Source organism: Sardina pilchardus, chromosome 17 (genome assembly GCF_963854185.1).
Source record: "Sardina pilchardus chromosome 17, fSarPil1.1, whole genome shotgun sequence".
In the NCBI taxonomy this organism is placed as follows: Eukaryota; Metazoa; Chordata; class Actinopteri; order Clupeiformes; family Clupeidae; genus Sardina; species Sardina pilchardus.
The window spans coordinates 21,261,132-21,279,432 of NC_085010.1; the positions used below are offsets into that span (position 1 = coordinate 21,261,132).

The window sequence follows — 18,301 nt, forward strand, 5'->3', positions numbered from 1 at the left end:
CTGATGTTACAGTACTTTATTTGGAAAATGTAAGACACTTTCCCATCATTTTGATATGCATTTTCTATGTAGATAATATATGCTTTTAAAAAGAAAAGGAAAAAAAAGAAAACACTTTCATACATCTTTTTCTACAACTACAAAGTTCCCTTTTCTATCCCATAAATATTTGTATTATTTAATTTGAATGCTACATTTTTCACTATTATTACTTGTATTGTTTATAATAATAACACTTCTAATGTCTCAAACTTAAATGTCTATCCTCTACATAATACTTTGTAGATACATCATATAAACCATCACTAAAAGAAAACCAATCTCCAGTACAGTTGAAGGACTAGAAAAGTCTCAACATGACTTCGCCTGAGTGAGTAGTGCGTCCAGTTTAAAGCTAAAATCAAACGTGTGTTCAGCAAATAGACTAAACAAAACTAATAAAGCCGAGGACTGACTTCAGAAATTGCACACCAACTTGTAGAACAGCAGGATAACAACACAATCTGTTTGCATTGAGAAGAGAATGCATTCAACTGGCAGTCTCCCAACTGAGCATCCAAACAAACAAACTACAGTAATCCAGACAGTATTTCCAAGGAGATACCATAGTGTCATTAAAGAGAACACAAACTTTGTTTTGAACCAAACAAAAGTGTGTCTATATGAGAAGTACTGTTAACTGGTTACAAAAATCAAAATTAAAAAAAGTACCGTTAACTGGCTCAAAATAAAATAGAGTTACCAAACAAATGCATAATTCCATTCCAGTCACCCGATGAAGGGACTTCAATAAAGGCACCATTTACCCACTGACTAGAAGGTGGAGGAGAACAATAAAGGCACCATTTACCCACTGACTAGAAGGTGGAGGAGAAGTGCTGGAGAAAGGCCCCGGGGTGGTGCTTCTGGAAGTCCTTGACCAGGCGCTTCTTCTCCTTCACGGAGAGCGTAGTGCTGTTGGAGATGTGCAGAATGAGCTGCTTCAGGCCCTCCATGGTGGCCTGCGCCCGCTGGCTCTCGTACTCCTGCAGTGACACCTGCTGGCAGAACCTGAACACTACAACAGCAACAACAGGAGAGAAATACAAAGTCAGGTACTGTGAAAGCTTGTTTTTCAGGTCCTCAGGGGAACAACCCCCAAAATAGTCAAGCTTTACAAGAACATAAACATAACAACTCACTGTCACAATTCCAATAACCACTATATCATTATCACGTCACTCCTTTTTTAAGAGTTGGAAAGGAGCCATTTCAAAAATGTTTCTGTTCACTGTTGTTGCCTAGCTGTAAGTGCAAGGTAAGTAACTGCATTATAAGGACACTGAGACATATCTCCTTACTGGGAGCGTTGACTGGATCACTTCCTTGCTGCAGGCTCTGCAGTGCTTTTCTCACAGACTCAACCAGGGATATGGGTGTCTATTAAACATCATTAACAGACAAAAACGAATAAGAAAATAAAATTTAAAAAATGAATAAACTCTTTTGAATATCAATCATCTGGTTAAGATAATGTATGCATCCCACTTAATAATAGATTCAATGTGTCACAAGGAGTTCTAATATACATTTGGCATATCAGTGAATAACAGGTGTGTAAAGTGATACGGATAATAGGTCGTTATTCCTTCTGTATAGGAACTTTGTGAAGGGTGACTCCTCCGTGGGGCTAAACTAAATTAGGGCTGCAACAAACTTATTTCCCTTGACATTTGATTTGTCGATCACGTTCTTGATTAATTGATTAGTTGTTTAGCATATGAAATGTCAGAAAATGGTGAAGAATGTTGATCAGTGTTTCCCAAAAGCCTACAATGTCCTAAAAAAGTTAATAAACATCTAAATAATTTTCAGTGTATCGTCATATAACTGAATAGCTGTTGGAGTTCAGTGTCCACCTTAAAGAGCTGTGTGTAGTTGTCCATGAGGAAGAGCAGCAGCTGTTCACTCTGAGCGCGCGTCATGTCTTTGCTCTGGAGGACAGCCCTCAGGAACGTCTTACACACCAACGGACCATTCTCTGCCTACACACACACACACACACACACACACACACACACACACACACACACACACACACACACACACACACACACACACACACACACACACACACACACACACACACACACACACACACACACACACACACACACACACACACACACACACACACACACACACACACACACACACACACACACACACACACACTTCAATCATTGTCTAAAACGGTTTAATGATAAGCTAATATCTCTACAACAACAACCGCAATAAGATTCTTCAAGGGGGAGGTAACGTGCGTGTCTCCAGCAGGTGAGTGAGGCGTACCTGTTTCTGCAGACGGCAGGCTGCGGGGTCCGCTGCTGCGCATAAGAAGGCCAGGAGCCTGCGCAGCTCATCCCTGCAGCTGGAGGACAGCATGCGCATGCACAGCTGACTGGCCCGCAGAGCCTCCTCCTTCCGCCCACAGTCTGCAATACCACACACACAGAGATAGATAGATAGATAGATCGATAGATCGATAGATAGATCGATAGATCGATAGATAGATAGATAGATAGATAGAGAGAGAGAGAGAGAGAGAGAGAGAGAGAGAGAGAGAGAGAGACATCAAGCAAATACAAAAAGAAGTAGGGTTCAGCCATACATTTGATCATACACTAAATCCTCACTGGCAGATAACTCTACGGCACAGGTTACTATATAAGCATGGGGGCTTGCTTTAAAGTTATATTTTGGTGAATTAAAGATAAGGCTCCCGTGTGTATATTGATCTCACCCAGTAGCTGTAGAATTCCAATGTGGATGTCGAGGTAGCGGCCTGAGAGCAGGGGTTGCCTCTCCTGACAGCTGTAGTACTTTGAGATGGTGTCGAACAGCAGTCTCTTCTGATTGGCCAGCCTCTCCTCCACATCAGACGTTCTGGTCTCCTGTTGAGCCAGCTGCTCTCCCACCACCACGATCAGCTGATCTGGGAACAGCTCCAGGCAGTCTGCGGCGGCAGCCAGCCAGCAGTCCGTTCTACAAATGCCACAAGAGGACGGACACAGCAAAATTGAAAGTTAAATATGCCATCCCTGGTAGGAAGAGTCAGATGAAAACAAAAAGCCTTACAATCATTAAATATAAGTATATACACTTTTTTGATCCCGTGAGGGAAATTTGGTCTCTGCAATTAACCCAATCTAACCGAAATAGTGAACACACACAGCACACAGTGAACACAAAGTGAGGTGAATCACACTCTAACCCAGAGCACACATGTATCTATATGGCTCTGATGTAAACATAGCATCAATATGAGTTTGAAGTCTACATTTTAAGGTAAAATAACTACATTGTGTTGCTTTAATCTAACCCTGATGAGCACTTCTGCAACATGCTCCCCTAACAGCAGTCTACTCTACTCTGCACGTGACTGGGATGAGGAGGTACTGACTCAGGCAGGTTGAGGCTCTGCGTCACCTCCCTCTCCACGCAGGTGTTGGAAATGACCAGGTCGTTATGGTTACGCAGCGCGGTGGAGTGAGGCGGCTCGGTTCTGACGGGCGAGGCGAGGATGCAGTCGAGGACGGGCAGGTCAATGATCTGGAGCAGCTGAAGCAGAGTCTGCTGCCTCCACACCTCCTCCACCACTGCATGCATACACACACACACACACACACACACACACACACAGAATACACAAACAGATGGGTATTTGTGATACATCAAAATTAAGTATAGCATGTACAGCAGCTAAGTACTAGCCCAAACACAACATACTAGTACTAATACAATCCATCACCAAGTCTTGGGGCGAAAGTGGCTCAGGAGGTCGTCTAGCAACTGGAAGGTTGCTGCTTCGAGCTCTGATTACTGCTTCGAGCCAAACTAACCCTGTCGAAGTGTCCTTGAACAAGACACTTAACCCCCAGTATTCCTGATGAGCAGGTGCGCGCCTTGCATGGCAGCCTCCACCATCGGTGTACGTGAATGAGTGAATGTGAGGCATTTGATAAAAGCGCTACATAAATGTAATCCATTTCAAATATTTTGCAAAGACAGTTCAAACTAGACTGATTTCAAACAATTTTAGAATTAGCCAATGTAGACTTGTGGCCAATATTTTGTAATGAAACTGATACTTCTTCCTCATATGTTGGAAGAGCTGTGATTGGCATGGTTAAAAAGCTCTGTATCTAATAGCCTCACATTTCTTGGAGAGGAAGTTTGTGGATGGAGCTTGCTTCTGGGAGGAGGGCATGGTTGGGTGGAGGTTGATGGTCTCCAGTAGTCTCTCCACCCTGCGGTCAGAGGATCCCATGGCTAGGGGGTTTGATATGGTCCTCAACTCCTCCAACCTGGCAAAAAGAAGAGTGGTAACATCAAACCACACTTTATTTACTCTTCCACTGGTCATGTATTTAGAGGTTGTGAATTGTCAACACTGATGTGATAAAGGCCACTCTAGGACTACTACACGATTTCTATTACACCACATCCATGTAAGTCAAGTCAGTAGGAAAAGCTAACCTGGACCCTCTCTTCTTTTTGCCCCCATGTTCACTTGGGCTCCAGTTCTCGGAGTCAGCTCCACGTTTTCCAGATCCAGGCAATGCGTTGCAGTCCACAAATCTGTACAAACTGTGGCTACTGTCCTCAAACGCGCTTTCCTTCTCCCGGCGGAAGAGCTTTGTTCCCACTGGTTCAAACACCCTGGAGTCCATCAAGGCTTGACACAGACGAGTCGCTTTCAAGCGTGACACCTCGCTGGAGCAAAATAGAATGTTCTGCATGAGATGACTCAGAACCACATCCACTGCGTCTGCGCCCGTGAAACATTCACTATGCACGCGCAGGTGCTGCCGTCGGCGACGAACCTCCACTTGAGTCTGGAGAGCCTGGATGATATTACGCCACAACTGCGTAGCCCGAAAAGGGCCCGAAGAACCTGGTGAGAGGGAGACATATTTAACAAACTAACTCATTTTAGGACACCAAACATTATTTGTGGGGATCTGTGAAGTGAAGTGAAGTGAAGTGAACACACTTCTAGGGCTAACCTCGGGTAATTTAGCTCACCTAGCATACTGACTGACCCCAGACCAGAAAGCAATCAGTCATGGATGCATAGGCAGTGGTGTTAACGTTAATTAACTGCATCTAAACTCTATGTGTTTTGAGCCGCCAAAGTCAATGACAGGATCAAAGGCTAGAGTAGAGTTCAGACTTACAAAGTTAGACGTATGTTAGCTACATTAACTTTAGAGCAAACACACAATGTTTACATAGCTAAATTGTTTGGCTGGTTAGGGTATCGTAGGGTATAGCTATTGTAGGGTATAGCTGTCCTATATTGGATCCATCGAATGTGTCTATATACAATTAAATAATTGCACTCACCCAGCGATTGACCATTTAAGCGAAAACTCCTGGTTTCACTGTTCAATCTTCTAAATCTGGGAGTCAAATCAACCGCCATCCTGAGACAGGAAGTACTGCCCCTGTGTGGTTTTGTCGAAGGATCTATTTTGCATTGCTCTATATCGCCCCTGCTGGGTGATAATAGTATTAACAAAACAAACAGTGGCATTTTTTATTCTTGGGACATAAATAGACGACATCAGGGAGAGATGTTCTGGAACACAGCCCACTCATGGTTAACTTCATTATGAATGCGTTCTTTGTAATTCTATTGCACTGTAAAGCTAATCTGATGTAATGAATGCCAAATATTGGAAGAAATTGGACATATGACAGTTAAAGACAAAGGTTTCTGGAGACTAGGATTAAGGGCTATTTGAAGGGGGAACCACCAAATAGTTCTAGGCGTTCACAAGTTTTAGGTGGTAGACAGACAGTACATGTCTGCGCAGCATTTAGAGCGTTTTCTTTACAGTAGCCTACTTCCGTGACACTTTACTCTCTTGCAGCGTAAATGCCAAAATATTGTAATTCAATCCGGAAACCAAACCTCATTTACAGACTTTCTAGAATAGTCTTTCACAAGTGTGATTTCTGATGCGGAAGAAGGCAGTTTCTTCAATGAGACAGGTCCTTTTGAATAATAACAGCAGTGCTGTAACATTTTGGGGGAGGGGTCAGGTTTCAAGAAAACCAGACGGAAATTTCCATGAAGTGCTGACCAAATCTACATACTGTCAAGACGAACGCAAACATAAACAAAGTCGAAGTTATTCATTATAAAGAGAGATCAAGAGATGGTAAATGTAGTTGAATCGAGACAAGTCAAACTTTGCTAATGTTTAAATCTATACGTCATATCCGTAAACAAAGAGGTCCATGTGAAACAGACTGTACCATGACTGCTCATATTGGGTGTGAACCGGATTTACTACTTGAATACTTGTAGAAAAAACTTTACAATTCCGTGATCGTGTACAACCCAAAACATGTCATGTAGGTAATAAGTGCTTGCAATGCTTACAGAGTAATATGTTGCCACTGGTCTGAAATAAAAAGAGAGGTCTTCTGAATATATCACCCCTAATATGGAGTGAAAATGGACCGTTCCAATTCTCTGTGCGCTTTCCAGCTGGCTTACGACTTGAGACCCTTTAAATACCCCACTGGCAGAGTCACTAAAGGAAGGACTACCTTACACAAGAGAAAGCTAAAAGTGTTCGCAATTCTACCATTAAAACGTTGTCTCCATTTGGAGACAATACTAAGGTAACGTAAATAAAGTCACCAGCTGAATTAGTCGCATGCTTTGACCTTTTAGTTATGAAAAGAGGAACATTTGGTGTATTTACCCACTTTATGCAAGTAGTAATGGGATAACACTCGACATTTGTCGTCCATTTAGATATGTTGTTATCTTTTTATGATCTACACTAGGGGTTTATGCTAAACCATAATGTTTTAGTGTCTTTGTGTGTTGTGTTGTGTTCGCCCTATGTAGGGCAAATGTTGTTTACGTTTTCGACTGTGGCTTGCACTTCAGCAAAGCTGATTCTTTATTTGCTTTAAAGTAACTATTGTTTGTAACACGTTTCTTAAGCTGGGATATATGACGGCGGCTTTGGAAATGGCACCGGATGTTTTTATTTTTAAACTACATTGCTAATGGCAAAATACAATATAATGCGCTATTGTATCTTGAAGAAGGCTTGTTGTGAAACTCGTTGTTTACCAACGCAGCTTTTGTTTGATAGTGTTGCTCGTTGTTGTCATATTCGCTCGTGCATCCCCTTGTTTTGATGCTGAAGCTCGAATCACGTGTACCGCGTGTGTGGATATTGTGAGTGTGTATGTCTGCTCTGCAGCTGATCTCCCGTTGTAACGAGCCTTGTAGGGCTGACCGTCAGGATTTTAGCAGCCAATGGGAAGATAGTTGCCATGCTAAGTGCTTGTCTTGATTTCCCAACCCCACTGATAGAGAGATCATTTTCCGCGTCATCTGGCAGGCACTGTCATTTACAAACGAGAAAACGAGCCTTCTGCTGTCCCTTTTGTCACAGGACGATCAAAGGTGACATTGTTGTACCACCAGATGCATTGTGTTCGCAGAGCGCAGAGGCTGTGTCTCAGAGGGACATGAGCGTTAGCTCTACATGATTGAACAAAGGATCCCTATCCAAACATATACAACTGAAACTAATACTGATACACTGACCCTGGCGACCCTGCGCAATTGTTGTCACTGTCAGGGCATCCAACAGTGGGACCTTCCTGTCTACGATAAGGAAGGGTAGAACCACCCAAACACATGACGACACATTTCCGTGCGTGTACTGCTAAGATACAGCTGACTTCTCAGTGTTGGCAATGACTTACCCTTCACCAATAACATGCTGATTGTGCAGCCTGTCTACGAGTATGTACACCATTCCTGTAGAAAGCATTGTATCTGGAGTGTGGATTTCATGCAATATAATACTGCTGACAAACACTGGGGTTATATAGGGATTTATCACATTCTTCAGAGGCTTGGTTGACTAGATTGCCATTGTATACACTTGCTGACAGTACAAGCTAATGGAATGGTTGGCATAGGACATCCTTAATGTAATTGTTGGCTTGTTATAGTCTTACTGAGTGGTCATACCATGTTACTCCTGTTGGAGAGAAACTGGAGAAGGGCTTGACTCCAGCATGGCCCCAAGTCAGTCCCCCAGCAGTCTGTAGAAACTGATAGCGCACCGAAAGTTTCCTGGCCCCTAAGTAATGTTGTTCAGAAGTGGCTCTAGTCTGCACTTCCCGGACTCTAACTTTAGAAGAGAGACATTGACATGTTGCTGCTCTCTTGTGGGCATATGCTTTGTTTGGATCATTTGAATGAACGTGCCCCCTGGCTGCACGAGAGTGACATCAGTGCGAGCACAGTAAGCACGTGGCCTTTTGTAGCCAGTCACATGGAATATATGAGTCAGCCCCCTGGCTCAGGTTACATTAGGATCGGACAAGCCCCCACCCCACCCCCATCCCCATAATAATGAAGTCACTCCCTGTACGTGCATTCACCTCTTGGAGCAGTAGCTTGTTTGCCATTCAGACACTTTGGAATGTTATTTTTATCATAGTGAGGAAGTGATGCATCCTTTCCACAGTGTGCAGTTCTCCCTGAATAAAGGTGTGGTGTGGAGGTGGTTCCAGAGAGTTCTGTGAAAAGTCATGCTGTGTTATTTTGCTGTGTGCTCTTGAGGAGTTGGGGTTCCTGTTAGGAGAGGTAACATGAAAAGGCAATGGGTGGGGGTGTAGTGGACATGCCAAAAATGTGCTCACGTGCGCACACACACACACACACACACACACACACACACACACACACACACACACACACACACAGATAAACTGTGGTTGGAGGTGATGAGGGGAAACAGGATAGACCAGCTGTTGGAAAGCCAGCTAACTGTTATCAAGTGTTGCCCTGGTGATGGAATCTCTCCAAGTCCCCCAATGGAACTAGAACACTGTGTCCTTTTGTGATCTCTCCTTGTGAGCTCTCAAGGGCCCTGTGTTTTTGTAGAAGAGCTATTCTGTGATCTAAATGGCAGATATCCCACAAAAGGGTAATTATGCCACGGAGGAAGTTTGTTTTTGTTTTTGTTTTGAACACCATTTCCCTTTGGTCAGTTGCCTTGTGAAATGTTTGAAGTTTCCTGGAAGCTGTTAATGTTGTCATGGCAGCCATTTTGATGGAATGTCTTGTTTACTCTTCACCAAGTAGTAAAAGATTGACAAAGGTTGCTAAGGGCTACCGGCATAAACACACACTCCACATGAAATTTGACAACGATTTCAGTTTGTCAGTTCTTAACATGCTTGTGTTGTCTCTCTTTGTGCAGTCTGTTTACTTGACAAATTATTCTGTTTTCTGTTTAGCAATTCTGCTCTTTGTGAGAGTAAGGCAGCTGAAAGTGTTGTATAATAGAGAGTGTCCGTGTCGTGTGTCTGCAGTGATCTTCCACAATGCCGCGGAACGATGAGCGGCCCACCTCCACGTCCACTGCTGGCAGTGAGGACCAGAACAGTGACACCGAGCTGTCCGATAGGTGCGACAGCATGACGTCAGCCAGTGACTTTGAATGCTCTCGCCAGAGTTTCACCAGCGACTCCAGCAAGCACAGCTCACCCTCCTGTAAGTGTGTGTGTGTGTGTGTGTGTGTGTGTGTGTGTGTGTGTGTGTTTGTATGAGATATGAGTAAGTGTTGAATCTAATATAATAGATCTGTCTCTCTTGGCACTGAATTGAAACAAATGAAACAAATCAATGCCTTGTATTACTCAATGGAACAAAGGAGTTTCTCCATACCTAGACACCCTCTTAGCCCAGACGTTGAATGGATTGAAAGCATTGTATTCACATATTATAGCACCTAAGCTGTTAGGAATGTTCACACATAAGTGGTAAGTTCAGGTCCTGGTAGGGATGTTGGATAAAAAGCACCTCGTACATGGGTTCAGTTCACTTGGTTCATTTGCACTTTGTTGGCCTTGTGTCTACAGCCAGCCCTCCAAAAACAATAACCCTGGATGAGGTCATGACTTCGGCTCGGGACCTGTCCAACTTAAAGTTGGCTCACGAGATCATTGTGAACCGCAACTTCCGTGTGGAACCATCAGAACTACCTGAAAACAGGTACGGCTTTAACCACAGCGTCTGTGACTTGCGCTTGCATCATTATGTAGAATCTCTTATGCCTAATGCCATGATAACTGTTCCCTGCAATTGCAATTAGGGCCTGCCTCCCGGACATGGATTAAGCTTAATCCTAGCCTAAAACAGAACATCAGTGAAGATCTCCACTGGAGGAGCTTTTAGTCATGGACTAGGCTTAATCCATGTCTGGGAAACAGACCCTTAAAGTGTAAAATTGTTTGTTGTCATTGTGGAACACTGACATTTCTACTGACACTTCTATTTATACTGTAAAAAGGATCTCATAATACCAGTCAGATGGTGTTGTCAACAACAAATACAATGGATGTTGTCTTGGAGGTTCTGGACCTAAAAGGAGTTATGTTCACTGAGGATTGCTCAGACAAAAAAGAAAAAAAAAATCTTTCTTTCTTCTAGTTTGCAGAAGAGAGTGAAGGAGATTGTTCACAAAGCATTCTGGGATTGCTTGGAGTCAGACTTGAATGAGGACCCACCAGAGTACCGACACGCCGTCAAACTTCTAGAGGAGATCAGAGGGGTGAGTTAATGTCCAACACCAGGGGGATATATTCCAGTAGGTGGTTTAGTGACAAACTTGGGTAAGTTTACACAGAGGAAGTGGTACACCTTCACAGAAGAGCCCTGTGGCCTCGTTCACATAGCAAAACAAAGCAAAATGTGTTCTTTTTAGGAGGCTTACCACTTACCTTCCGAGATTTGTCACTATCTATACCACATACGTATATCATACAGCAACTAGAAAAGCACTCAGAGAGCGCAGACCTCTCCGCCTGTATTGTTCTTCCTTGGTTGTCATACATTTTAACCTAAACTATTCAGATCGCCACCACGTGGCCATACCATGCCATTGAACCGCCAAGCAAAAAATATAACCGCCTCCTGAATCAAGATGGTGATACAGATCTCTCCCAAAATGTAATAATTTCTTCCTTGGGTCATTTCAGACCTTCCCTGAAAATTTCATCGACATCTATCCATCACTTTTTGAGTTATTTTGCTAACAAAGAGATAAACAAACAGACAAACAAACCCCGATGAAAACATAACATCCTTGGCGGAGGTAATGATGACCCTGCAGAGTCGCTGTAGCTTCACAACAAAACTAAAACCTCTAGAACGTAGAACGTAAAACATAGAACGTAAAACTATTATGGTGACATCGCTCCATTGATATCTTAGCATAATAGCTAGCACTGCCTAACTCTGTTGTTTTGCTTCCATTGATTCTTAAAAAAGATATAGGACTGAAGAGCCAAGAATCAGTTAGGTCAGTTGAAATCAATAGGTGATTACAATTGATTATCTAACATTGCCATAACAACTAACTGTATACACCACCGTCCATCACATCCATTGACAGTAGATGTTTGGGTAAACCATAAACTGACGCCCCAAAATGTTTATTTATATTTCAGAAATGGCATGCTTAGTTACCACACACAGTCTCCTTCCTCTGTCTGTTTGGACATGTGTCTTGTTGTCTCTTCATTGTGATGTTCTTGCCCAACGCAGATCCTTCTCTCCTTCCTGAACCCGGGATCCAACCGCATGCGTACGCAGATCATGGAGGTGCTGGACATGGACCTGATCCGCCAGCAGGCAGACAATGATGCGGTGGACATCCAGGGCATGGCCACCTACGTCATCAACACCATGGGCAAGATGTGCGCCCCGGTCCGTGACGAGGAGATCAAGAAGCTGAGGGAGAACCCTGGCGACATCGTCTCTCTCTTCAAGTACGCTTTCCTTCGCTTACAAACTGGGGCAGCCGTGGCCTACTGGTTAGGGCTTCGGGCTTGTAACCTGAGGGTTGCCGGTTCGATCCCCGACCAGTCCACGGCTGAAGTGCCCTTGAGCAAGGCACCTAACCCCTCACTGCTCCCCGAGCGCCGCTGGTTGGGCAGGCAGCTCACTGCTCTGGGTTGTGTGATTCACCTCACTGTGTGTTCACTGTGTGCTGTGTGTTCACTAATTCGGTTAAATTGGGTTAAATGCAGAGAACTGAATTTCCCTCACGGGATTAAAAAAGTATATATTCTATTCTATTCTTCTATTAACAAAAAGGGCCCAAAAGCTGCCTTTTTTGCCCATATATGATCTGATGGCAGCTTTAGGTCCTTTTTGCAGGTGAATTTCAGATGTTTGTGTTTGCTACCTCAATTCCTCGACTGTTTCGTTTCGCTCCGTTACCTGTGCCTGTTATTTTAAGTCCCCCCTCTGAGGCCCCAGCCGTGGCGCAACTGGCTGGGGCACCTGCACCGCACGCCGGCGACCCGGGTTCGATTCCCGCCCCATGGTCCTTTCCGGATCCCACCCCCGCTCTCTCTCCCATTCACATCCTGTCTTTCTCCACTGTCACTGTCAATAATGGCATAAAATGGCCAAAAATAAATAAATAAAAAGTCCCCCCTCTGCCCTTGTATACCTTGGGGAAATCTGCACTGAAGGTTGAATGTCAGAATCGGTGGTGTGCAGTACCTAATTAAGAAAAGTGATCTAAAAGCGAAGTGTTGTGGCTTCCCAGGGGCAGAATTAGGTAGGCTCACTATTAAAAGCATTTGAGGTGTTTCTGTCATTGTATTGTATTTCTGTCCTCGAGTGGTTAGTGACACAATAGGACATGTGGAGAAAAGTTCTAGGGGATTGTCTGTTAACTCAATCAGAGGGCCAAATCAAATAACTGTAATTCAATTACATAACTGTTTTTTTTTTTTATCTCTCTGTGTGTGTGCGCTTCAGGGAGATCTTCCGTGTGCTGGATCTCATGATGATGGACTTTGTAAACACCACCATTCAGATGATCAGGCCAGAACTCCAGAAGCATTCTGTGGAGTACGAGAGGGAGAAGTTCCAGAACATTCTGCAGACCACACCCAGTCAGTTATCTTCATTTTTTTTTCTCTGTGTGTGTGTTTTTCTGTTGACAATTTAGAAAAATAGAAAGGACTTAAAAATATGGGAAACATGGGACCTGAATCTGAATTTATATTATGGAATATATATGTTACAACCCTTTACTATCGCTCAGTAACTTCAAAAGGACTGGACATTTTGTTTATCATTTATTTATAGATATGGTAAATTTAGATGTATTAAAACATTTGATTTAACAACAACGTACAAAGCATATGACACAATACTTCTAAATATAGTGACTAAAATAGCTCATCTTTATAAATATAAATCTTTAATAACTTTAAAAAAATAAAATAAAACAAATAAGTAAGATATGATCCTGTAAAGCAAGTCTTGCGTGGCCTGATGGTGCTTGTCTGTACCTCAGGTGCCCTGGACTACACCACAGGCTGGATCAAGGCCTCTCTGGAGGAGGCCGCCCAGGCCATGCCCCCAGCAGAGAAGAGCGGGGACCCAGACAAGGCCGTGAAGTCGCTGCCCGGCCCCGCCCTGGTCATGAACACCGCCTTTGTGCGTCTCCTCATGGGCGCCCACGAGGACCCGCTCCCTGAGGTGGGTGCTGCAGCGCTCTCTGATGTAGTCTAGATGCAGCAGCATCTTGTTGCTTGTAATGTGTTAATCACTTCGGTGGAATTTTTGATTCAGCAATTCCTCCAGACTACCAAGGGAATAGGAATAGTATTTGCTGCTGTGATTTTGTAACTGGTTTAACACTGTTCCTTCAGAGTTGAAAATCATATGAATGAGTTTTGAGTGTTGTTTTGTTTGTGTGCTTCAGTACTTTATTTCCTGTTTATTTTCACCCATGTCTATATAATATATGCTGTGATGGTAGTATTTGTTTACATGTTTGTTGTTTTGATTGTTTGTCTCCTCAGACCCTGATGACGGACCAGGGCAGGCTGGTGGAGATGCAGCAGCGGGCCCAGCTCCTCCAGGCTGTGGCGTCGGTCCTGCTCATCGTCTACAGCTCCATCGGCGAGGCCATCTCGGGCCTGCCCGCCCTGGCCGAGAGGCTCAAGAGGATGACCAGTGTCCTGCTGGAGGGCATGCACAGCCCGTGGGTGTCCCTCATATACTGATCTCCTTCCTAATTTACATAACAGGGCTTAAAGGGACACTTCAACAATTAGCAATATTTATTTATTTATTTATTTATTTTCATCATTTCACATCATTGAAAGCAGGAAGTCCTATTCATGGGTTTCATTGATTGAAATCCATATTTCTCCCATCTCAAAGCAAACTGAGGGAATGATGCAGGACCATTCAAAAACATGACTGGTTTTCTAAAGATACAAAGCTTACTGCTAATCGGTGAAGTGTCCCTTTAAGAGAACGCGCCAGCTTTTTGGGATATTATCTTATTTGCCTTCCACCCAAGAGTTAGATAAGAGGATACGTAACCTCCTCTTCTCTGTGTGTGCAATAGCTAGGCCCCTTCTCATCCTCTCTCCTCGATCCTCGGTCCTCCGGCTCTTTCCCACTGATCTATAAAGGATGGTGGGGCAGCAACAATGGGATAGTCTATCCAATGTTCTTTATAGATCAGTGGGAACAAGATGGAGGACTGAGGAAGGAAGGAAGGGAGGATAGATAAAAAGATGAATGAGTGAGAAGAGCCCCTAGTTTGATACTGTTAGCCTAGCTTAGCATAGTTCACCAGAAGTGGGTTATTTCTGAAGCATATTGCTAGCATATAGTTAAAATGGAGCTACAGGGTAACTAGAACAACCCACTTTCAGTGAATTATGCTAAGCTAGGCCAACAGTATTGAACGCACAGAGAAGAGAAGGGTATGTTTTCTCTTATGTAACTATGGGGTCGACGGCAAATAAAATAGGTTCACAAAAAGTTGCCTCGCTCCTTTAAAGCAAGAAACATTTTGGTGCCTGAAGTTATGGAAAAATGATCAAAGCCATTATACATAATTTATCTTCTAATCTTAAATGGCCTGGTTCACGTTGTTACTGTGCATCTTTCACTCCTTAGGGATAGAATATTCTTTTTGCACAATTTTATCAGAATTAGAATTAATCTTTATTTGCCAAGTACTGGAGCTACAAGGGATTTTTTTCTTGGTGCAGGTCAGGTGTCAACATAAATTACACCCATCAAGAAGATACTAAAATATTATGATTCAATTAAATGCAACCTGACTGCTGGTGAGCTTGTGTTTGGGGCTTAGAAAGAGGCCCAGAAAAGGACCTGTGAAAGCTCACGCTGTCTGAACATATGGCGTCATCATGGCCCTGGTGCCATTAGAGCCAAGAGTCCAATCTTCAGCATATGTTTTTATTGGCTTTACTTCGAACTCTCCACACCATTACTCATTTGGTAAAACATACTGCACAAAAGGCTATTTATGCCATGCCCATAATTATGTGCACCTCGACTAAAGCCCAAACTAATATGTTTTTGACAGATGTAAAACAGTAGGCTATATGCCATTTAGTTTCATACAAGACATTTAACTTTATAATAACCAGAGTTTAAGGGAGGCATTTGTTTATGCATCTGTGTTTATGCTTTGGAGATTAGAGCTACAGTATGACCTGAGCTATGACGCTTGCTCAGCTGGACGGACATCATAGTTGAAGAGTACAAGCTTGAGAATAGTTGCAAGGGACTACAAGCACATGAAGCATAAAGTTTATTTACACTGTACTGCAAGTTTAGAAAAATATGTATTCAATGCAGTGTAATCAGTAAAAATGTGTTCATAAACTGAAAGTGAGTCAGAGGACATTTTTAATCCAGACCAAATGTTTGTTTGTCCGTCCTGCATTGACATTTCTATGGCCTTTAGTGTTCAAAGTTGCTGCTGCTGCTGTGAGTGTGTTTTCATTTCATTAGCCGAACCCCATGCATCGATCTCTTATCTGTCTGCTGCCCTGCAGGAGTTTCAACCTAATGGAGGCCCTGGAGAACGCCAGCGTGCAGATCTGCTGTGAGCTCAACAAGTCGCTGACGGAGCGCAACTACCCGCCGCTGCCCCCTCCTCTGCAGCACACCCTCAAAGGTCAAATCTGCAGCATCACCCAGGAGAACAACCCCATACGGGCTCTCGTCGGTACGGGCGCCTCCACGGGCCTTTTTGTTCTCTCTTTTGTGCCGCTTTATTTGTGCAGTAACCCTTTACTTCTGTTGAGTTTTATGCACATACATAATTTATACACATTGCATGTCGCTAGCAACCGAATGGTGGGATGTTTTTTACGGCAATAGTCTACATCTACTGTGTGTTCGCTACTCTGTGGCTCTTTGTCATTTACTGTGATTTGTGAAATCTCATTTTATTGTACAAGTGTTGCCAGTGACCTTACCAGTGCTATAGTGTCAATAGAGTTGTATTCAACATTGTAGTAATGCTGTAGTAAACATTGTATTTGAAAAAGAGAATCCCGCAGGCTGTCCATTACGCATGCAAACATTTATTTAGAATTCACAACGTTTCGGTCATAGACCTTCCTCAGGTGAACACACCTGTCACCACAAAAGAAGTGTGCAAAAGCGTTTGCAAACTGAGTAAACATTGTATTGAAATTGCCTTGCAGAGGGAAGATTCCAGCAGTATGTCCGAGTCATCCTGTCCGTACCAAACTCTCACGCCCACCCTCCGCCCACGCCCAACGGCCTGGGGTTGATCCAGCCCGAGCTGGCCACACTAGGGGTCAGCTACGTGGGTATGGTCAACTTCAACAAGCAGGTCTACATGCCCTACTACATGAGCATCATCAAGAACCTGCTCTTCGGCATGCCAGCTCAGGGTCCGAGTCCAGACGGTACGGTCCAGTCACCCGCAGCCACCCAGGAGTCCGCAGCCACCCAAGAACCCAGCGCAGAGCCCGTGGCGTCCAAATAAAACGAGGAATGCAAAAAATGTGGATCGGTCCTATTTGAGTGCTTCACACATTTTTTTTTTTTTTTTTTTTGTACGACCTGTGTGGAAGACTTAGAGCAAGGGAATGTTATGGCACCGTTTAGTGTTCAGCGAGCCCTGTGAGTTTGAACTGTGATATCCCCCTGAGGTTAGCAACGCACAAGGGAAACTCCTGTGTGTGAGGTGTTGACTGTAAGAGGAATGTATATATATGGTGCTTGTAAGGAGGAAGATCATAGACAAGATTCAAAGAAAAGTGTACTAAACAAAACAGTACTGACATCTCCAATGTAGCCCAGTAAAATGTGCTTTGTGTCATTAACTGAACAGAATGTCCTCTCCATAACAAAGCTTTACCAGGATAGAGTTAGGCTCACATGTAATGCCAGCTTGACTCTTAAAGATGCAATACAATTATGTTCACTTTTAAAAGTTTTAAGAGGTCTCAAAAGATATATTGTTGTCATTTACAGAAACCGTCTATTGTCATTTTGTAAAGGGAAAGCTTATTTATGTGAATAATAATGCCCATTTTATACATTTATAGATGCATTTCACAATCTATCCCTGCATTTTAAGGACAGAGTATTCATACCGTATCTTAATGTTAGTCTATGCATCCAAGTGCCACCTTTTGTAATGGATGCTACTACCTTGAGTAGCCCAACTGAAACTTGAAAGGAGTTGTTTCTGATGTTTTGTACCCGAGGGTATTGGATGGACTTCATGTAATATCACTTGAAGCTTACTAGAGGGAATGGTAAACATTTGGCTTCGGACCATGCACATTTTCAATGCCAGACTTCCATCCCTCTTGTGATAGCGATATGCAGCTAGAGATTTTTTTTTATGACTGCATGCAAGTTTTGTGTTACTTTACTAGATAAATGTAACTGGTGTAGACTCTTTGTTGCTTGGTTTTGAACATGTTTGTGATGTTTAGTTTTCTTTCTTTTGTGGTAGATGTAGTTTATGGTGTTACAGTACGAAACTATTGGTTGTATTTTTAAAGCATTTATATATAGCTCAAGGCACATTTTAAGCCTAACCTGCTCCTGCATCCATCCGACTTGAGTAGCCTACTTCATAGGCTAGTCCCCACATCCCACAAAAAAAATATAAAAAAAATAATAACACCTTGTTACAGGAAGAACAAACCGAAGATGTATTGTTTTAAAATTATACTTTGTGTATTTTCATCATACAAAATGGATCTATGTTTAATGTCAACTGCAATAAAACAAAGATAAACTCATAAATCTCAAGCGCATGTGTGTCAAAAATAAGTGCTCCAGATTCTCTGGTGCGTCCGACACACGGCCAAGGTCAGTTGTGTCCGTATCCAGGCAACGTGTCCATAGTTGAAAACG

General features: G+C 43.2%; 2 protein-coding genes across 2 annotated transcripts; one reads left to right on the plus strand and one right to left on the minus strand.

The window, feature by feature from the left end:
- Positions 1 to 705: 705 nt before the first annotated feature.
- On the minus strand, positions 706 to 5,490 carry depdc4 (DEP domain containing 4). The gene is made up of 10 exons (XM_062518668.1): positions 5,389 to 5,490; positions 4,519 to 4,936; positions 4,198 to 4,346; positions 3,443 to 3,638; positions 2,783 to 3,024; positions 2,332 to 2,474; positions 1,899 to 2,024; positions 1,341 to 1,419; positions 865 to 1,057; positions 706 to 820 (listed from the first exon to the last, which is right to left on the minus strand). Exons 1-10 carry the CDS (start codon positions 5,465 to 5,467, stop codon positions 814 to 816), a joined length of 1,632 nt encoding a protein of 543 aa, XP_062374652.1. The 5' UTR covers positions 5,468 to 5,490; the 3' UTR covers positions 706 to 813.
- Positions 5,491 to 6,573: 1,083 nt separating this feature from the next.
- On the plus strand, positions 6,574 to 18,190 carry tcp11l2 (t-complex 11, testis-specific-like 2). Its single transcript, XM_062518080.1, has 10 exons — positions 6,574 to 6,678; positions 9,409 to 9,589; positions 9,958 to 10,090; positions 10,529 to 10,649; positions 11,645 to 11,868; positions 12,872 to 13,008; positions 13,416 to 13,600; positions 13,927 to 14,108; positions 15,949 to 16,121; positions 16,606 to 18,190. The coding sequence occupies exons 2-10, from the start codon at positions 9,421 to 9,423 to the stop codon at positions 16,911 to 16,913; spliced, it is 1,632 nt and encodes a 543-aa protein (XP_062374064.1). The 5' UTR covers positions 6,574 to 6,678; positions 9,409 to 9,420; the 3' UTR covers positions 16,914 to 18,190.
- Positions 18,191 to 18,301: the final 111 nt, after the last annotated feature.